General features: G+C 25.8%; 2 protein-coding genes across 3 annotated transcripts; both read left to right on the forward strand.

Moving 5' to 3' along the window:
* The first annotated feature begins 2239 nt into the window (after positions 1 to 2239).
* LOC130960359 (GDSL esterase/lipase 5) lies at positions 2240 to 9018 on the forward strand. Its single transcript, XM_057885741.1, has 5 exons — positions 2240 to 2546; positions 3072 to 3196; positions 6871 to 7104; positions 7983 to 8238; positions 8674 to 9018. Exons 1-5 carry the CDS (start codon positions 2264 to 2266, stop codon positions 8907 to 8909), a joined length of 1134 nt encoding a protein of 377 aa, XP_057741724.1. The 5' UTR covers positions 2240 to 2263; the 3' UTR covers positions 8910 to 9018.
* A 1129-nt stretch (positions 9019 to 10147) lies between these two features.
* LOC130961771 (GDSL esterase/lipase 5-like) lies at positions 10148 to 19974 on the forward strand. 2 transcript variants are annotated; one of them, XM_057887775.1, is made up of 6 exons: positions 10148 to 10513; positions 11401 to 11528; positions 14058 to 14294; positions 14919 to 15180; positions 16224 to 16409; positions 19687 to 19974. In XM_057887775.1, the coding sequence occupies exons 1-6, from the start codon at positions 10237 to 10239 to the stop codon at positions 19704 to 19706; spliced, it is 1110 nt and encodes a 369-aa protein (XP_057743758.1). In that variant the 5' UTR covers positions 10148 to 10236; the 3' UTR covers positions 19707 to 19974. The 2 variants fall into 2 exon arrangements, with proteins under 2 accessions (XP_057743758.1, XP_057743757.1); XM_057887774.1 differs by lacking the exon at positions 19687 to 19974 and having other exon boundaries at positions 16224 to 16711.
* Positions 19975 to 23080: the final 3106 nt, after the last annotated feature.

Below are 23080 nucleotides of genomic sequence, written 5' to 3' on the forward strand. Positions count from 1 at the left end.
ATGGATCACGCCGGGGATGTTTAATTAATTTTTAAATGCAAGTGAAGAAGATAATCATGTATATATAAGATATAATAATAGTAACAAATTATTAACACGCATTTCAACAAATGTTTAAATAACTGTTTTCAGATTAACTTTGTTGTTGCAATCACATATATATATGATATACCCTAAAATTCAAGATGATAAACTTGATCCCATTATTCCCATCTAATAATCTGAATTCAACTTTGTTTTGCGTTCGACTTTTTTCTTTGCCTCAATCAAACTCGGCTCATTCTCATTATTCTCATAGATACACACACAGAGACATATATTCTAAGAAAAACGCACGCTTTAAATAATGTCAAAAGTGTAAAGCATGTAGTTTGTTGACCGAAAAAAAAAATTGAATGTGAGTTGTTAGGCAAATATAATAAAATAATTATTTATGTGGCTTTATTTATTAAGTTTAAATTTTTAGGATATGTAATTTTATAATATAATATTAGAATATTTTGTTATGATTAAAGAATTTTAATTTTAATGTTCATCAATCGAAAAAAATGAAAATTTTATCTTAAGATAAATAAAAAATTATCTTTATAATAATATTATTGCACCATACGCAAGAAGTGGTAATGTTTAATTTATAGATATATAGTCAATACGAACTAATATGAGAAAAAATATAAAAAATTGATAATTAGTAATAAAATAAAAAGTAAAAGAAAATCTAAATATTAGAATAAGAGGCTAAAACATTTAGATAATCTAAAGTTGGTATAATGCTTTAAAATAGAGTTTACGAGTAAAATATAAAAATATGAATTTAAAACTTCTCGTAATTTGTGAGAATATATTTTTTTTAATTTTTTACTATCTTTTGGCAATATGTAAAAGATATATTAACTTATTAATTTGGGTCGATCGAGTAGTGAGTTTATTGATTTACTTAAACAAGTCTTGAGTATTTGAATTTTATTTTATATATGTAGTAATTCATTAATTAATAATAAATTTCGTAACAAATTAATTATTATTTTATCGGATTAAAAGACATAGTAAAAAAAATGTATATTAAATTTAGACACATAATGACGTTGGACTCAAACCATGTGAGAATAAGAAAACTCCATACTAGAATAATCACCTCAAATTCTATTTTAGTGTATTAAACTTAAATCAATGAATAAAAACCACATTCACTAAGTAAGTAAGTAAGTAAGTAAGTAATTTTCCTTTAAAAAAAAAAAAGAAAGCGTGAGAGTAGTAGGATAATGACGTGACGAGATGGGTATGCTTAAATCAAACAAAAATGAAGGTATAGGAAATTAATTAATGGTTCACATGAGAGACTTCCACATAAAATATTTCACCTATTCTGTGGACCCCTCTTTCTCTCTTTATCTCACCAAAACGTTCAAACATTAATGATTTGCAAAACTTTAATCTATAAATTGCCGTGGCTGAATAAAATTAAACCTTTTAAAACATGCATTACACGTCCAAATAACAAGCGTTTTAACATCTATGTAATTCTGTGTCGGCTATGGTTGTGGCTGGAATCAACTGCTCTTTTATTTCATGAGTCAAGAATAATTAGAGATATTGTAGTTTCACAAGTTTACTTTAATGTTATATATATCATTTATTTCGAATCTCAAATAAAAATATTTAAAAATAAGACAGTTAAAGAAAGAAAAAATGTCTCATAGACATTTTTATTGTAAAATTATTTTTCTCAAAAAGCATAATCTAATAAAAAATATAAAAAATTATATCTCTAACATACTTTTATATGCAAATATCTTTTTTAAGTTTGTGTGAATTTTTTATTTAGACATTTTTTTTATTTGTTGTATGTTTAAATTCTTATTTTTTAATTAAGGTCAACAATAATCAAATATTAGATTTTTAAGTTATAGAAGCAAGTTTTGATGCTATTTTTATGTCATGAATTATTCTTTTAAAAAATTTAAATTAATAAAATAAATATAAATGAACAAAAATGATTATATTTATAACCATGTTAAATCTTAATATATAGGTTTAAAAAATTAATAAAGACGCATCTCAATTATTCTTTATTCATGTCCTTAATTGTGATGATTTCATTCACATCATCATTATTATATATGGAATCATCAAGTAACATATCCTCCAATTAAATTGCTGTTGACTAGTCCAAAATAGCATATAATATATATATGTTAATTAATTGTCTTCACACACATACACATGTATAAATGTTTGTTATTAATTGAGTGATAATGAATGAATGAAGTTGATGATGGCAAACATAGGAAGCTGTATCTTCTCCCTGCTTTTTTTGTTGTCTCTAACTCTTTTCTTCTCTCCAACCCTTGGAAGAAGTATCAATAATAAGAAGCATCATATGATTGGGTTGTTCATATTTGGGGATTCATTCTTAGATGCAGGGAACAACAATTACATAAACACAACACCATATGATCAAGCTAATTTCTTTCCTTATGGTCAAACCTACTTCAACTTCCCCACTGGCAGATTCTCTGATGGTCGCTTGATTTCAGATTTTATAGGTAATCAACATTCTTTCATTTCCATATCTTATCTTATATATTATATTCTCTCCCCATTGAATTAAGTAATCTAGCTTCTTTTTAATTTTCTCTTATATGTCTTATGTTATTGGAAAAATTTCAAGTATTTTTAGAATACCAATTTTTTTAATCGTTGATTTTAATTATATAAATATATGTTAATTAAAATTAACGATTAAAATTATTGGAATATAAATATTTTAATAACATTTAAAAAAATTTTTATACTATATATTATATATGCCAAATTTTATATTAATTTTGAATTCGTCGTTAAAATCGTCGCTAATAGTGACGGTTGTAAAAATCGCCACAAAAATGTTGTAATTCGATGATCTTAGTAAAGTGTATATTTTATTTTATTTTTTTTATAATTAATCATGAGTAATCAAAATAAAGAAGAGTACTCATTATTATCATGTGTAGCACAAATTAAAATTAATTACTATTATCTGGATCGATATTCTTGTAATTAATATATGATTATTTGGTTTTTATTTGTAGCTGAATATGCGAACCTGCCATTGATACCACCATTTCTACAACCTGGTAATTACACACAATTCTATGGTGGAGTGAACTTTGCGTCTGGTGGAGCAGGTGCTCTTGTTGAAACTTTTGAAGGTTCGGTAAGTATATACAAAAATATATTTATTTTAAAAAACATTATTTTTCTTGTATTATTAGAAATTTTTGAGTTATATATATCCTTATATATTCAAGTACAAATTCAACACGGAATTACTAAACTATTGAGTTGTTAAACGATTTAGAATCTAAGCAATAATAAACATGATGAGCTTTTTCCTTGGTCCGAATGCACCTACTATTTCATTCACATGTTATTAGTTATTACTGTATAAAGCTTAGCTTAATTAATGGAACTTTGAACAAGTTTTTATATGAACATAGCTAGTGATATAGCTGTTAGTAATTGACCAAATTACAATTATATGCTATACTACTTTGCCGCCAAGCATATATAGATCACTATAATGCTAGCTAGATAACCACGTTCACATTATAGATTAATTAGCTTATAAGAAAAGTTCAAAAACCAGTAGAATTTGTTATTTTTTATTAACACTTTTAGTTATTAATTTAATTATTTTAGTTTAATAATTTAATAATATATTTTTAATTTATATTTTTAAATATTAATGATTAATTACTGGTCTTGACTCTCTAATATTCTTCTTTAACTTAATTGATTAATATCAATTTTAGAAGCTAGGGTGGAGATGAACCTAATGTTGAGAAAGAATTATTATTATTTGTATTCATAACATAGACACGCAAAGAAAAAAGAGAATAGTGCTAGTGGATATCTTAAGAACAAAATTATGTGATTAATGTGAAGCTACCATTTTTATTTATTTATTTGCAATAGTTAAATACATACACTTCATGGTAAAAGTAAATTATACAAATTTTTTTTAAAGAAAACACAAATAAAAAACCATCTTATAAAACTTAAAAACGAAAAAGCAAAACAAGATTTTATAAATCCTTAGTATTTTAGAATAGCACTAAGCCTTATGTTTGACTATGAAAATAAGACAAGACATTAAAAATAAGATATAAAATATAGAGATACAAAAATTAGTATTTTTATTTTTTATTTGGTGATAAATTAGAATAAATTATGAAAGTCTAGTTAAATTTTAATTTTTTTTATATAAAAAATTTGGAAAAACATTAATAATAAAAAATATAATTCTAAAAAATTAATAGAAATAATAAAAAAATAAAAAATAAATTATTTCTTGTTAATAATTCTGTATTCTTTCTATCAAAGACATAAAATAAACTAATTAATATCGATCACAAGTTACCACTTTATATAAGTTTCTCATTTTTAATATATCTATAATTTGCCTTTAATATTAGTAGAAATAATATTTTTTCCGTTCATAATTTTTTCTCAAAGTTGAGAGCCCATGAAAAAGGTGCAGTGATAGGTCAAACATCAAGTACAACTGTGATTCAAAGACAAGAAGCAGTACAAGCACAAGTAGTCATTGGACCCATGACACCAAACAAGACCAGAATCAATAAATCACTCATGGCCCAACCAATCAATTTAATTAATTATTTGACCATGAAATTAATGATAGAGATAATTTTGAAAGAATTTCAAAGACAAAAGATAGACAGTGTGTGTGGAAAAATGATCTGGTAGGAGTCATTTCATGGATAGAAGTAGATTCCATGAAAACAATATATAACTAATTAACTATAATTGTTTTTTAAATTTTATGAAGAACATTTAAGACGTTTTCTGAAAAATCATATACATAGTCCACAAATCAAAAATCAATTTTGTTCAAATTTTCATAAATTATACATCAATTATTGCATTATGTTATAAACTTACCTTACAATTTATGATGCGAAATCTAAGGAAAAGTGCTAGAAAATTAAATTCACGGAAAATATAATTAGAAATGAAAGTGATATAACCTTAGCTTACACACTTTTTCTCTATTTTTTCTTCTATGTGGCCAACAAATAAGACTAAGGGTGTGTTTGGCAAATCCGTTTGAGAAGAAAAAGCACGTTTAAGCTTCTTGAAAGTTTCATATTTTTGTTTGGCTAATTTTTAGTTTGGTAAACGCAGAAGTGATTTTGTATTTAAAACCACGTTTACCAGAAGCAACAATTTCTAGCTTCTGCGTTTCACCAACGGGCTTTTAGCCATTTATCCTCAACATCTATTTTTTCTTTACCAATTTTATCTTATAGACATGTTATTGTATTATCTATGAAATTCTTATTAGGTGAATTGGCCTTCTTTTCTTGTTATTTCTCTTGATATGAGTTCTTTTTTTCTATTATGTATTATTTATTATTTCTCTTTATATAAGCTCTTCTTTTCTATTATTATTATTTTTAATAATAATAGTAAAAATTTATAAGGTACTAAAAAAGAGTACTAAGAGAATTAAAAATATATTATATAAAATACATTATAAAAAATTTTTAGATTTTTTTCATTACTGTCAAGATAAATATTTAATTTTATTATTTTTAATATTTTTTTATAATTATAATTCTGGTATATATAGTTTTTTATTGTAATTTTTTTATAATATAGATTATGATCCTATTAAAAAAGATAAATTAAATAAAAAATTAATCATAAGTATTAATAAAATCATACACGTTAGATTCTAAAATAATATTAAGAATAAAATTATTAAGAGTATTAAACCGAAAATACGATGTAAAAAAATACTAAATTAACATTTTTACGTTAATACTTAAAATTTTAAAAAAATATAACATATTTGATTAAATACTCTTATATATAGTCACCAAAAAAATACTCTTATATATATAATTTTATTTTGCTAATTTTTATATGTTATTTTTATTTAAAATAATATATATTAATTTTATTATAAAATTAATTAATAAGATTATTCAAATATCTAAATTAAAATGATAGGATAATATAAAAAATTATTTAAATTGATGTCTATTTTAGTAATTTTTCATCTAAAAGTGATTTTGAGTAGTGTATTCCAAACCATATTTATTTTACTATAATCCATTTTGATATAAAGATAGCCAAACATAAATCACTTCAATACAAACTTACTTTTCATCAAAATCAAGTTTGCAAAATCAATTTTATACAAACTCCCGTTTACAAACTAAAATCCAAACACACACTAAGACGATCTCATCAGTTCTCATTTCATATTTTTTTTCCCTTTACTTTATTTTCTTTCCAAACATATTGTTGATATATATTGTGCAAGTAATTTATAACCTCAAATGTCTCTATTTCATAGTCACATCAAAATAGTAGTGGAGCTGATGAATTATTTCTTAGAGGATAATTATTACTTTTATTGTTGTTGTTTCCATTTTAAATTTTATTCTTTATTTCAGTGAACTTAATAAAGGAAATTAGGAACTAAATGTAAAAAAAAAAAAAAAACAACTAGGAACTATAATAATACTATTTTCTCAAAAAATTTAAACTATTACATAAATGATTATATATTTAACATGTTCTATCAAATAAGAGTTTCTTTTTTATTTGTTTAAATTTTTGTATGAATCTTTTTTTATTAACCTTATGCTGAAATTCTTTTTTTTTTTTGGAATTTAACAATCATCAAATTCTAAATTTTTTGGTGATCATAAAAATTTTTATACTATATCATAATACTACTTTTTAAAAAAATTTAAACTGATAGAAAGAGACACATAAATAAATGATTATATATGTTTCAGGAATTACTAGTATTATAATTCTTTGATAATTTGTAACATTAATTTTATTTTTCAGGTAATACCTTTGAAAACACAAGCTAGAGATCACTTCAAGAAAGTAGCAACATGGTTGGAGCACAAGTTAGGAAGTTATGAAGCTAAAATGTTGTTATCAAGAGGTGTATACATGTTTAGCATTGGAACCAACGATTACCTTAGCCCATTCTTGACTCAATCTGATGTTCTTAATTCTTTCTCTCACTCACAATATGTTGGCATGGTGGTTGGTAACATCACTTCCATTATCAAGGTATATAAAGTTCTAAATTATGGCCCCTCTATATATATGTTCAAATATAGAGTTAGATTATGGCACATAATGGGATCTTAGAAATTTAAGATAAGGATCCTATAAACTTTTTAGTTGGTGATGGCTAATAATCATTTTCTTCATATGAGAGTTAGACAATAATCATTTTCTGTCTAGATATTTAATTTTAATTGAAAAGTGATATTAAAATAATTATTTGTAATTATAATATTATATATAAGATAAATAGTTGCTAGTTAATAAAAGGGTATAATATAATTATTATTCTATTATTATATTATTATCATCATTAAGGACAACTTGATAAAAAAATACTGTATAGTTTTAGAAAATATTTTTACAAATAATTAAGGTTTAAATTTAGTCCTTTTATTATAAGGTTAAGAAAAGCTTTAATTCTTTAATTAATTTTAATTATATACATGATTATCCTTTTTAAACAGAAATTTTGTGGGAAAAAAAATATTTCTTTCCTTTCATTTTTCCTAACACACTACTCTTAAGTTAACTCTAGTTGTGGAATATGCAAACAATATATCTTTAATTTTATCATCATAAAAAATATTATTCGTACACCAAAATCAATTATTAATATATTTATGTATAAATACATATATAATTTAATTTATTTTTAATGTATACTTATATTTCAATATATATTTTATAATAATGACTGACTTTGGCGGTTAATTTTAATGTATACGTAACATAGTCGATCACGGCATATAGTATGACAATCTGCTTGCTTTTCTAATTAATTAACTTGTTATATTGATGATTAGGGTTATTCAAAACTATTTGTAATAAGTGTAAATATAAATGCTGATGCATGGTATATTGGTATGGTGTATTGGCAGGGAATATATAAGAAAGGGGCTAGAAAGTTTGTGTTCATGAATCTGCCACCATTGGGTTGCCTTCCAGGGACCAGAATAATAAAGTCAGATGGAAATGGAAGCTGCTTACAACAACTTTCATCACTTGCAAAATTACATAATCAAGCTCTATCTTTGGCTCTCTTTAAATTGGAGAAGCAGCTAAAGGGCTTCAAATATTCTCTCTATGATTTCAATGCTGATGTAACTCAAATGATCAACCACCCCTTTAAATATGGTTAGTACTCCTTAATTAATTATTGTTTAGATTGAATTACCCATATGAATTTTGGATTCCAAGAGTTTAATTGTTATGTGCTTATTATGAAAAAGAATTTTCGGAGCGTTTAGTTTGCGCTTTTATTTTTTATTTTTATTTTTAAATTTTTGTTAAAAAATCAGTAAAAATAATAAAATTATATTTTGTATTTTTATCTCATGTTTCTCCTTTTTTTCACATAATTTTAAAATTAGAAAAACTGAAAATAAAAAAAAAACACAAACTATAAAACTAAACATACCTTTATTAGTTTTTTATTTATATATGATAATATAACATATTATTAGATTTCTGTATAAATTAAAATACTTTTACATTGTGAATACATGAAAATTAAATATAATTAATAATTTAAATTTTTGGTTAATTAATTAAGTATTTGATTTGATGTAGGTTTGAAGGAAGGAAAATCAGCATGCTGTGGGAGTGGAGCATTTAGAGGAGAGTACAGTTGTGGGGGTAAAAGAGGGAATAAGCATTTTGAGTTATGTGACAAACCCAATGAATATTTGTTTTGGGACTCATACCATCTTACAGAAAGTGCTTATAAACAATTGGCAACTAGGATGTGGGCTTACACAACTAACTCTCACTTTCTTGGGCCTTACACTATTAGTGATTTCTTCTAAGCCCAATACTTTGTTTTCCAATTCATTCTTGTTTTTCCCTTTGTTGCCACTATATGTTTTTCAATTATGAATTAAAATGTAGGTGCAAGCTATGGTATTTATATATATCTACCTAATTTACTAAAAAAAATTAATATTAAATTCAAAAAAGTACATAATTTTTAAATATTTAAAATTTATCATAAAGGGCAAGTTAAGAAATTTTGACACTAAAATTATAGATACCAAAAAATTTATCTAAAAATATAATTGCAGCTTAATTTATTACTATGATAGTGAGACATTAATTGATCATATATAATATTAAATTAATTGGGTAATATTAGGAAGACAAAAAATAACTAGAACTTACATTATTTAACATTCATTAATTATCGCAATAATTAATAAATACTAAATAAAATAAGTTATAATTGTTTTTGGCTAATTTTGTTTGATTATTAAATATTTTCGAAATTAAAAAGTCAACTGCCAGTTCTAGAATTTTTTTTTATGGGCTCGTTTGTCTTTTTTAGCTATTATTAGTTTACTACAGTTCTTTTTTCTATTATTTAATAATATTTTTAATTAAAAAGTTGTAATGCAAAGATGATAATAACTTGTATGAGATCATGAATATGACATATATGCAACAAGTGTAATGTATTCCACAATTTTTCTCAATTGAAAATAACTGAAGCAATAGAAAAATAAAAGAAAAAAATAACAGAATTATTACTGGATATCCCAATTTAAAAAGATCTTTCACTCGTTTGGCATTTTTAGCTGTTTATGCATTTTATTTTTAAATTAGGAGTAAAATTCAACCTGATACCTTTAAATAAAAAAGAGAGATTATATTATTTAATTTATAACTCGTGTTTATACATTTTTTTATTTTTCAAAATATATCCATTTTTATCAATTATTTATTTCAATGTTTGTCCACATAAATATGACATTATTGTATTTAACGTTAGAATAGAAACTATAACTCAAATGATATAGTCTTTTCATACTCATTTAGAAGTTACGGGTTCGAATCTTTTTATTTTTGGTAAAAAAAAACATTAGAGGAGGAGCGAAATTTAGTCTATTAAAAATTCACATGGTGAAAAAAAATTAATTTATTCTCGAATAAAAAAAATAAAAGTTAAAAAAAAAAGAGAAACCTTGGACGGCAAGCAATGTCATAATTAATAAATCATGATTCCTAATGTAGTTTATATATCAAACTCCAAATTTGAATATACATGAATGCCACCAGCAACACATTAATTAGAGAAAATCACAAATTATAAGAAGGGAACTACACTTGAATATTGCATTATTGCAAGTGTAACTAACTATGTCTATATTCACCTTCTATCTTTGCTATTTCATACTCAATATTATTATTATTATTGGTTACTCCTTTTCGCATCAAAGCCATGCTTCTTATTATTGCTTGCCACAAAACCACAGAGCCCTATTCATATTTGGAGATTCATTGTTTGATAATGGAAACAATAACTACATCAACACCACCACTTTTCTTCAGTCAAATTTTCCTCCTTATGGCAAAACTTTTTTCAAGTATCCCTCTGGAAGATTTTCTGATGGACGTGTAATACCAGATTTTATTGGTATGTCTCACTTCAAACAATAATTTAATTATTAATTCTTTCATGATAAATATATTTTTAAAAAGGGTCTTTTGACAAATATATTAAGCATACTCTTTAAAGGTTTCTTCAATTATTGAAAATTTTTAATTTTTTTTTCTTTTATGAAAAAATTTAAATTTAAATTTTTATAAAATTTATTTATTTTAAAAATTCTCAACAAATACTCCTAACTAATTTTTTTTAGTCATTAATCTATGGTTCTATCTTCTTGCTTTCTTAATATAACCTTAACCGCTCCATTATTATTCTCCAAGACAATTTTTAGGTTAGGTTGAAATTCCAAATATATATAAAACTTGTTAGAGGATGATAATTCATATATCTGTTTTTATCGGTTTAAATTTTTGGAAGAACTAATTCGGATATAATACCAAAATTTTATAATCTAAAAATCCAGAGTTTAATTTTTATTTATCCCAAAAAAAAAAGTTTAGCATAAGACAAATAAAAGGAGAAAGAAGACTTATGTAAAAAATTTATGTAAATTTAAAAGAAGTTCTTACGTGATCATTACAGAACTTAAATTAAATATTTATACTTTTATAAGAACAAAAAGAAAAAAAGAATTTGTTTAAAAGATGTTTGAGAAGTTTTTTGAGAGGTTGCTAATGGCACCCGATAAAATCTAAAAGGCAGAAAGTTTATACAAAATTCAATAAATTCTTGTGTTGATTATCATTGTAAACTTAAAAAAAATGTTTCAAACATTTTCTAATTTCAAAATCGACTTTTGTTTTATTATGCGTATAAAATTTGTTGAAGAAAAATAATTAAATTACACAGCTTATGAAATGAAGTTTTAGTTTGAGGGTTCTAATGTGTTTTGCTTTGAATTTTGATTGTAGGTGGCTATGCAAAGTTACCGCTAATTCCGCCATATTTGCATCCTGGATACAACCATTATCAATACATTTATGGGGTGAATTTTGCATCAGCTGGAGCTGGTGCTTTAGTTGAAACTAATAAAGGAGCGGTAATTATATATATAATAAGATGCATGGTCTTATACATTATATACTACTTTGGTTTTTTCTTATATTGAACAAATAATAAAATTAAAAAAGACTACCTGTAAAAAAATAAATATTAGAGGCCTATTATAATTTATTATTTTTTATTATCAGTTAGTCATTAATGTTTAAAAGTACGGGATAAAATATGTATTACTAGATTATTAGATTAAAGAAATTAGATTGATGATAAAAAATAATAAACAATAACAATAAATTCTAATGATCTTCAGTTGCTAAGAGAAGAGGGGTGGGGGGTTGAATCTTAACCCCTTTTCGCTGAACATTAGTTTCTGACTTTTAAAAGAACTTCAGGAGATATTTTTGTTTTTTGTCTCGTGTCGAGTTGAGAGACACTTTTGTTTTGTCTCGTACTGAGTTGAGATATATTTTGTTTTTGTCTCCTGATAACCAGAAAGAGAGAAAAGAGTAGGGAAGAAGAATTAAAACCAGATATATCATGGTTCAGCCACTAGGTGCAATGTGGTCTACATCCAGTCTCCATCATAACAATGATGGAATTTCACTATGTTTTTACAACATTACAAACACCAATTTCTCCCTAGGAACTACCCATGGGCAAATTCAGATTCTACACCCAATCTGAATTTGACTAGGACTCACAACCTAGCTTTCAACCGCAAAGTGCTAACCCAACTTGTAAGGGAATTTCCACAGGATCATGAAACACAACAGATAGATGAACAAAGAAACTCTGAGACATCTATGACTTTTTTTCTAATATTGCTCACTGCTTTTTTTTTCACTGACTTTTTCCTACAAACCTTACCATGTTTGTCTTTTACCATGAGACTCAGACAGACAATACTAAGAAAAAAAAAACAAATAGAACATCTTTGAAGGAAAAGAACTCAGAGAGCTTGGGTAGCTATGAGAACTCTGTGCTTTTCACTCTCTCTTTGATCTCAACCTTTGGCCGTTCACCTTTATTATAGAAGGGAAAGCTTCCAAGGTTGAAACTGGTTCAACCAAGCCACTTCTTCTCCAACAAAAAACAGCAGCGGTTCAGACAAAGAGAAGAGAGAGGAAAAACCAAAAACCCACATGCATGTACCTCTCTCAACCCTTTTCATCAAGCTCCTTCAATCTGAACCCCTTGATCTTGTCTTTGGCTCCAAAAAAGGATTCGAACCCTTGACGATCTTCTAACCCAGGATAGCTTCTTGCTTTCCATTTTTGCTCCTTTCTACGTGTAGCTCAGCGGCTATCTTCTTTTTTTAATGAACAAAAATAGAAATAAACTTTTGCAACTGAGATCTTCTTCCTGATAGAGGCAGATCCTTTTCTTTTCTTGACAAAGAAAATCTTGAGGCCCTTCTTCAAATCATGCCTTTAATGGCAAAAATCTTGCCATACCTTTCTTCAGATCTTCCTTCTTCATAGTCTTTCTTCCATGATTTCTATCTTCTTCTTCTCTGATGGATATGACCGAAAAGTCAAGAGAGAGGAGAGAGAAGAGACAATGCTTTCAATACCCAATAAACTCAATTTAATTTTGAATTTCAGTTACCTATGTATGCATTTAACTAAATTAAATTTTTAATTCCATTACATAAGAGAGTGGGTAATCCAGGAGTGCATGCTCCATTATTTCTTTCTTCTTTCAATTCGGACCAAAGAATTTGTTGGTCCAAGAGAATATTGACTTGGGCTTTGTACTACTTTTTTAGCCCAATCTATTTCTTTATTTTATTAACATTCAGCTATATAAAATAAAATATTTTTTTGTATAAAAACTCAACATTCTCTAATTATATTGGGCTTGATTTAATTTGGTTCAATACAAAATCTACACACTATAATAAATATATCAACCAAACAATTAAAAGTAAATAATAATTTAGTAATTTTTTAATTAATATTTAATAATATTTGATAATCAAATTTGATACCAGTTTTCCAAACTCAATATAAAACAATGAACGAAAGGAGCAGTGAATTTCCAATAGCATCAATAATTCAATATACATAATTAGGGTCATCGGCTCCGTATTATACATGTTATATTTATTTGTTTATAGCATATCATATTTGTGAATGATTAATTAGTTTATTAGAGGCTGGATTAAGTTATATGCAATCTTCCCGTCTAAAGGAAAAAAAAAAGCCAAGTCTAAACTCTTGAAGTTAACATTAATTATTGAATAATAGTGTTTCTATTTAATTTAATTGTCGGATGTGGACAACATGTAGCATTCTTAGAATTATATACAATAATTCTAGTTTTTCACAATCATATTATTACTCAAACTGCTGTTAAATATAATTTTTTTAGTGACAGTTTTAAAAAATTACTGTTAAAAATTTGTCGCTATATGTCGAATTTAGTAATCCAAGGGTATTTAGATATTATTATTTTTTCATTGGGACAATGGCAAATTGAACAATGTTATGAGTTCTAAATGAAAATTTAATCCCCTTAATTATTTAAGCTTTAATAATGGCGATGCTTGATTAATTGATTTAATTAGGTGGTTGACTTGAAAACTCAGTCATTTTACTTTGGACAAGTTAGCAAGCAATTGAGGCAGGATCTAGGAGAAGAGGAAGCCAATAAAATGCTCTCAAAAGCTGTCTACATATTTTCCATTGGAGGAAATGACTATGCTGCCCCTTTCTATAGTACAAATTCCAGCACTGCGCCTCTTCCATACCCTCCACAACAATTTGTAGACTTTGTGATTGGCAACATTTCTTCGGTGATCAAAGTATAAAAACAGAGATTTGAATCCTTAATTTGCCTAATTCTCAAATATATGATTATTTATATGTCATTTTTCTTATCAATTTCGATTTTGGAGATAAGTAGTTACATAATATAATTTCAGAACTTATGACAAAAAAATAATAAAAAATTTAATCATTCTTATTCTGAGAAAAAAAATCTAGCATAAAGACTTTTTTTTGAAAAAAAAAATGTATACACAATCACACTTTAAACTCTAAAGCACAAACAAATCATATTGCATGCACTAACATAATTTTATTATTCTTTGCATATGGTTTTAGTCTATAAAAATGTGTCATTTTGATTTTGGTCCTTCAAAATGTTTTTCTTTAATTGTGATATATAAATATTCGTGTGAATTCAGAAAATATACATTTGCAAGAATAAAAAGAATAAAGCTTTTTAATATATTTATATGAAATACATATTTTAACATTTGATAGTAAAATTTATAATTATTAGGAATACAAATAAAATAAAATAAAATAAATCAAGTGAGACTAAAAAAATTATACGGACTAAAAAAATTATTTAAACCTAATTTAGTAATTTTATTTATTTATTTATTGTTTAATTTTGCTAATTTAATAATTTTGCTAAATAGGATATCTATAATGAAGGTGGAAGAAAATTTGGATTTTTAAATGTGTATCCATTGGGATGCATACCACTTCTAAGGATACTTATTGCTGGAAACAGCTTTGATGATTGCTTGCAACAAGAAGCTACCGTTCTTGCAAGGCTTCATAACAATGAACTTCCCAAAATCCTTCAGAAGCTTGAGAAAGAGTTAAGTGGATTCAAATATTCACTCACCGATATCTACGCTGCATTTCTTGACCATATGGAAAACCCTTCTAAATATGGTAAGCTAGGATTTATTTTGTATATATATATATATATAACTTATTTTTAATATATATTTTATATTTTAATATGTATTTTGTATTGATAGTTGATGTTAGTATATATTTAGTATGGTTATTTAATATTTAAAATAAGTATACAGAGAAAAATATTTAATTAGGTATATACGTATAATTACTTTACACACTACAAAAAAAATAATGAGCATTCTTGATGATGAGAGAAATTATATAAAAAGGTTAATTATTTTATAAGATTGTTGGCATGAAAATGTTTAAGAGTAATTTTAACTACTATGGGTAATTGTTAAGAAAATAATTGCCAACACTCAAATAATTAGTGATCATAAATAATACACATAATATTTTTTTCCTTTTACAATTATTGAACAATTATTGTTGATACTACAAAAATAGGTTTAGTTATTCTTCAAATTCTATAATTTTACTAAATTTTTAGTTAGATTTTTTTTAATTAAAATTCTATATTATATCAAATTTTGTAATTAAATATTTATCATGACAAAAACATTGTAACTAACAGAACATTTCGTTAAATAAATAGAATATTCAGTCAAATATTAGACATATTTAATTTGTTTAACGAAATATTCTGTTAATTCTAATGTTTTTGTCACAGCAGAAACTTAATTACAAAATTTGATATGGTACATCAACACAATTAAAAATAAAAAATATTAAATATTAGTTAAAAATTTAGTGAAATTATAGAAATCGATAAAATAATTAAATCTAAAAAATATTTATGTTTCACATATATATAAATTAGCCTTTGTATCTATTAGAGAAGGATCAGGAAGAATTGGTTAAGGATGTGTATGTAATTGATCATCACTGTATACACTAAGAGTTGGTTACATGAGTCTATATACAGTTGATGCCAATAACAGAAATATGCTGAGTCAGCATAACTAACATAACAGATTCTAACTTCTCTAACTTCACAAGCTTCTACACGCTTCTCTCATTACCTATTTTATTTGATGTGGTTATTGCATGATTTGTATTTGTGTTGGTACAAGGTTTCAAAGTGGGGAGTGAAGCTTGCTGTGGAGGTGGTCGTTATGGAGGAGATTATAGTTGTGGAGGGAAAAGAGGAATTGAAACATATCATGTATGTAGCAATGCTAATGATTATGTTCTCTTTGATGCTGCTCATCCCACTGATAAGGCTGCTAAGCATATTTCCCAGATCATGTGGATTGGAGGTGATACACATCCTAAACAATCTTCTTATAATCTCAAACAACTCTTCCAGCTTTGAAAATTTGTGAGCTCATCCCCATGAGCGTTCACTAATTAATAAGAATAACAAAACATTCACTAATATATATGCTCTCTGTTTGAATTAATTTCTCCTTATTATTGTCTTTCTCGTATACATGTCTTGCAAAAACAATTGATTTGTCTTTGTTGTGTTGTGCTGTAACCAATCCAAATGAAGTCTTTTATTCAGTCTAATTCAAATTGAAAATTGATTATGAACCACACTAATTTGAATTAAATTTGATTCTAATTATGACAAATTATATGGATTGGATCGAATTTTAAATTTATTCCAAACCGATTCAATTCAATCCAACCACACAATGCAATATAATATTATTGTTTTATTATTATATTTAAAATTTTACTTATAATATATTCAATTTATCATACATTTTATCTTGTTGATATATTATTATTGTTATCATTATTATTATTATTATTATTTAGTGAATATTTTATAAATTTAAAATTTATTTATTTATTTATTTTAATTAACCTATAATTTTCTTTCTATTGTTATATTATTATTAATTTTTTAAGATACGATTTAGATTTATTATGTCATTTTTAATTATTTATTTATTTAAAAGTTGATATTAAGGTTTGTTATATATATTTTATTTTTTTTAATTTACAAAGTCTCAATTTTAATCCAATTCAAATTATACTGTAAGTAAATGTTTCTATTTTACCGAAAATGTAGTTTTTTTTTTTAAATGTGATGGTTTATTAAAAAATGATATTTTTTCTTTTTAATTTAAAAATAAAAAAAAGTTATGTTTACATACATGAGATTAGAGACATTGTAGAAAGTGATTTTAATGGTTTTAGAAATTAATAGTAAGCTGGAATTTATTTATTACTTTTTTTTGTCAGGAATTTATTTATTACTTATTTCAATAGTTCGGATAAACTATACAATAAAAATATGCTTTATGATGAATTTGTTTTTTGATGGGTGAGCCAACCAAAAAATCAACCCAGTGAATATATAGAAAATTTGTAAACTGAATGAAAAACAAAAACAAAAACAAGACGATCTCCTAAAGTGAACTGACGTATGCATCAACGACTTTAGCCAGCGTTAGGGTTTCAGCCTTTCAGGGTTTTTATTTTTCGAAGTAATTTTGCTGGTTAATTGTTGTTAATTTTACTAAATTTGTTATAATTTATTTATTTGAATATAAAAATTTGATTTTTTTTTTGTTTATAGATTTAATTATTCTGTTGTTCCCTATAGTTTCATCAATTTTTTTATTAGGCCTCTGAACTTTTTTTCTTTTCAATTAAATCCCTACATTACTTTAATTTTGTGATAAAGTCCTTTCTTGTGTAAAAAATATTAAAATTAACTGAATATTTTTTTACAAATTATAGGGACATAATTAAAAATTTGGTAAAACTATAGGGACCAATAGAATAATTAAACCTTTATTATAATTTGTCTATTGATTATGTTTATAGTTTTCAATTGAAGGTATACAGTCTGCTATTCCAAAAAATGCTCTTGTAGACAGTAGGTTTGTAAGTTGCTGAAATTATATAAGTTTAAATAAATATACCATTTGAGAGTCATACATATCCAAATTAGTAGATTACTTAGAATCTTAAATAGATATACTATTTATATAATTAATTTTTCTTTTCAATATTTTATTGTCTGGAGAGTTTTAACTATGTAATTTATTTAGCCACCATGAGATATCTTGTTTTTCATATCGAACCTAATGTAAGTTCATCTTTTCTAGATTTAGAGTATCTATTTATAGTGCTACTTTTTTCATGCACGAGTAATTACTATTTTTTTTATTCTTAAACTTTTATCTGTGAACTTATTTGTGAACTTTTAACGAAAAATTATAGACAAATTATTATGAAAAATTGTAAAATTTTGAATTTTGTTCGTTTAAAAATGATTGAATTTTTAAACAATTTAAAAAATAAAATAAAATTTAAGATTACTGTTGGATTTACCGAGAAATAATTCTGATGGTAACAAGTTCTAGAATTTCTCCAATTAAAAGTTAATATCCGCCGCTAAATCTTTTGGTAATTAGTGGCGGGCGAAAAATTCTGCTGGTAAACAATTACCGGCGTGGTTTTATACCGTCGGATTTATTCCCGACGGTAAACATATTACCGGCAAATTTTTTGGGTAAATCCAACGGTGTACGACGAATTTCTTGTAGTGTTTAATGGGTAGTAATAAGTTCTTTAACAATTGGAGCACTAAGACATAGGATTTAGTGCTATTTACAATAAATAAGGATGGTGAGTTAAACCTCTTAATGAAATCATAATATTATTTTTTAAAGGATTCTACCTATATGAAAATAGGAGTAAGCCACTCCGATAAAAACTTTTTAGAAATTTTATTTTTGTAAATATTCATGAAACCAAGATGAGTATAACGTTGTATAAGTGTTTAAAATTATAGACCCTTGAACTCAAAGGATATAAGTAATGTATGATTTTTGGTTCTAGCATATGAAGTATATGTTTAATCGACTAGACACCTATTATTTCTTTAGAATCTTAAATTTTATACTAAAATGATGTTTAATTTTAGTGACATATTCTTTATGCATATACTTGTATGATATTTGAATTTTGTAAATTGTGGGAGATTGAAGAATATTTATAAATTAATATATTAATGCTAATTTTATTAATAATAATATTAAATATAAACAGTTAAACAATGACCATTTCGATTTAGTTTTTTTTAACCGTTGTACATGTACATACATACATACACATCGTTTGTATATATATATATATATATATATATATATATATATATATATATATACACACATGTACATACACAACGGTTAACAAAAAACTAAATCAAAACTGTCATTGTTTAACCGTTTACCTTAAACGATTATATATATAACCCACTATTTAAAGAGTGACTTACAAATAATTCAAAGTGTGCATTTAATTACTTTTTCAAGAGAGTTAAAAATTTTTTATTTTTACTAAGTAAGAAATTTATAATTTGATTATATGTTAAGAGAGTATTGTCATCAATCTTATAATGGTTATATTTTACGTACTCTTCATGTACTCTTGAAGTATTTATACTGTAATTAATTATAACTAACATTAAACTTACAAGTTAAGATGTCTCTTAGTTAACCAACAAATTTGTTGTTGTTGTTATTATTATTTTATGGCTTGTTGAATTTGCTGTTATGAATTTTGTTTTAGTTGCGTACATCAATAATTAGAGTGACCAAATTAAAGAGGTAACAATTGGGAAAACAAATCCTCAGTGTTGATAGGACTCGACGACAAATGGAATCTCTTGGGTTATACACAACAAATCGAAGAAAGTTTTCGAAGTTGTATAAATACGATCAAGTGTACGAAACACTTCACTATCGCATTCAACATACTCATTCCCAATGAATGTGTCAACATACTCAGACAGTGTTTTATGGGATTTTACTCGGAAGAAAAAAAATTGATATATTCTATTTAAGATGAAATGTCTGTATTGATGAATTTTTTTGAAATTTTTTCCTTACGTACTCTTTATGTACTCTTGATGTATTTTTATTATAATTAATTATAACTAATATTTAACTTACAAGTTAAGATGTCTCTTTAGTGTAGTTAACTAACAAATTATTATTATTATTATTATTATTATTATTATTATTATTATTATTATTATTATTATTGTATAGCTTGTTGAATTTGCTGTTATGAATTTTGTTTTATTACTCCATAAGAATTACTATTTTGTTGCCGAGCTTATGAAGTTCTTTTTGGTAGAACTTGTGGTGGAGCTCATTTCTTGGGACTAATAGTCAGCTTTTTCCTAATCATTCTTTCTTCATATAAAGAAAAATATGCCGACAGTGCGTGACAAACCATCCATCAACAGCAGTCTCACTGATGCTAAAATGGAGCATGTTTTGCTTCTAAGCCCAACTCCAGATCATTTGACTCTGCTACGAGAGATCTTAACGATAAGGATTAGAAAGTAATCAATATTTATTGCGTGTTTTGGTTGAGTACATCAATAGTTGGAGTGACCAAATTAGAGAGGTAACGACAGAAAACCAAATCCTCAGCGTTGATAGGACTCGGCTAGAAATGAAATTTCTTGGGTTACCAAAGGATGGCTAGGTTTGTAGCCAACAAATCGAAGAGAGTTTTCGAAATGGTGTAAATATGAGTTAAAACCGGACAAATCCGCTACTACGATAAAGAAGTGTATGAAACACTTCACTATCGTATTCAACATACTCATTACCAATGAGCGGATGTTGTGTCAACTAAATTTTAGCTAATAATGTCTCCATGAAATAGGGAGTACGGATTTTAAATGAATATCTTTAAACGTTCTTTATTAAATAGGGAGTACCGTACTCCTTGTTAATTTAACAAATCTCAATTCTTTATTTATTATATTTTATGTGAATGGTTTAAATTAAAAAAATAGCTTATTAATCAAGTTAACTATTTTTTTAATGCTTTTTTATTAGACTAATAACTAATAACTAAGAATGCAAGTTAGAATATAGGATAGTAAAGATATATTCCAAAATTCTAAAAAAAAAAAATTGATATATCAGCAATACAAATTTTATGCCAAAAGAACATACATATTGTAATGATGAACATCTATACCATCAGCAAGATTATCAGACAAATTAAAATCAAATCGCACCAAAATAATTATCATTAGCTATAAATTATATCGATTAGTGAGACGTTAAGTAATAAGCCAAATTGAAAGTGTGATCCATAAATCTTACACCCACTAAAATAGATAATAAATCATCAATAATTTACTTCATTAATTAGTATGCTTCAAATACGGTACATCTTTATATAAATTTTATATTCAGCTATTGCATTTAATCTTCAATCCATGGTCTTAAAATTTTAAACACATTATATAAAACTAAAAGAAATGGATCATAAGATAGATTCATATATAGTATAAAAATATGAAACATCTATCCATTCAGATCAATGATCCCGAATTGCACATACATTTTATTTAATTAATGAAAAGACGATATTAATAAAATAAGTTGGTAATTATTAAACTAATGAATGAAGGTAGAAGATTATTAGAATTGAAAGAGTTAGTTGAGATTGCAGGGCTATTGAAAGTGTAGTTGCCATCCCATATGTCTGTTGTGGTATTAACGTAGTTGCCATCCCATTTTTTTTATTGAACGAAGCTAATAAAAAGAATTAAGTGAAACAATAGGAGCAAAAGAAAAATATTATGTAGTCAATGAATGAATGAATTTGGTGGTCGTTAGATCTCTATCGCAATAAAAAAAACACCATTCATTGCTATAGCTTCGTTCTTATCATCAAATTAACATGGTCAAAACCATCAGAATTCATCAAATTCAAATTGGTGGCCCTCAGGTCTCTCTCTTTTTCTCTCTCTCTCAAAATAGTGATATTTTTTATTTCTATGATTCCTCAATGCAAATTATATATAAATAGATTGAAAATAATCATATTTGAATTGTTAATTATTGAATATTTGAAAGAGCAATGCCAGGGGCATTAATTTTTGTGATTTGTAGCTATCAAATAGCCATCAATGATGATTTTAATAGTGTGAGATTGGTGTGAGATTTCATCCAATGACTCACTTTTCTTTGCTGGTTACATGCTGGCCAGAATTTAACAAAGTTGCTGTTCCCTAGACTTTTCCTATTTGAAAAGTATGGAGAAGTCTTGGAAGGAAATAAGGCTGAGGTTGTATAATGCTTTTTACGAGTCAACATTTACGACTGAACAAAATATTGAGTACCTTCCGCCGGGAATTGATCGAGAACATTGGAGATGGTTCTTTGACTATCGCGCCAAAGCTGAGACGAAGGTAATCTAGTTTATCATTGGTACACAACAAAACAATTTATGTTGCATTGAGTATTTTTAAATCAGTTCCTAATCGTCCGTTGTCTCTGATGGACCAATAGGAGAAGTGCCGAAAAAACGCGAAAAATCGATCAAAGCAACTATATATCCACACTGGCGGTTCAAAAAGTTTCGCACGGCGGATGGAAGAAGAGGTACTTACTTTTACATTCACTATTTGGACTATCTCTATGAATTAATTTTCATTGATTTTATGGAATACGATAATGGCAAAAACTTTGTTGTTACAGTCGGAACAACAAGGGAGGAGAGTTATGGATCACAGTGCACAAAAAAAAAGATGGCTTCTATATCAATGATGAAGCAAGAGCAATCGGTGTAAATACTACTTGTTAGACTTTGTCGTTAAAATTATGATCTCACATAGGGTAATCGTTTACTTCTACATGAAATGATATATGATCTTTTCTTAATTTTATTGTGGCATTTATAAAACGATATATGATTGACAAACATTCAGATTTGATTCTGTGTAATTTTTAGATTTCATAAATTTTTGGCACCATGTTGATAATAATTTATATAAGCTTTATTGATAGAGCAAAAAATATTATTTGTGTTATTTCTAAACCTGGATGAATGGATTTAGTTAATGAAGATTACAACACATTTTGACATAGGAGGTTATTTTTGGTGTGCAGATTAAGTAACCTCAGGATTAATTCGAGTGCATGATGATATG

Source organism: Arachis stenosperma, chromosome 2 (genome assembly GCF_014773155.1).
Source record: "Arachis stenosperma cultivar V10309 chromosome 2, arast.V10309.gnm1.PFL2, whole genome shotgun sequence".
Lineage (NCBI taxonomy): Eukaryota > Viridiplantae > Streptophyta > Magnoliopsida > Fabales > Fabaceae > Arachis > Arachis stenosperma.

Excerpts from the sequence above, each read along its gene's own strand:
- LOC130961771 (XM_057887774.1), top strand. The coding sequence starts at position 10,237 with ATGTCTATATTCACCTTCTATCTTTGCTATTTCATACTCAATATTATT. Across the intron at positions 10,514-11,400 it reads TGTAATACCAGATTTTATTG|GTGGCTATGCAAAGTTACCG; the intron begins GTATGTCTCACT and ends TTTTGATTGTAG. Across the intron at positions 14,295-14,918 it reads ACATTTCTTCGGTGATCAAA|GATATCTATAATGAAGGTGG; the intron begins GTATAAAAACAG and ends TTTGCTAAATAG.
- LOC130960359 (XM_057885741.1), top strand. The coding sequence starts at position 2,264 with ATGAAGTTGATGATGGCAAACATAGGAAGCTGTATCTTCTCCCTGCTT. Across the intron at positions 3,197-6,870 it reads TTGAAACTTTTGAAGGTTCG|GTAATACCTTTGAAAACACA; the intron begins GTAAGTATATAC and ends TTTATTTTTCAG. Across the intron at positions 7,105-7,982 it reads ACATCACTTCCATTATCAAG|GGAATATATAAGAAAGGGGC; the intron begins GTATATAAAGTT and ends GTGTATTGGCAG.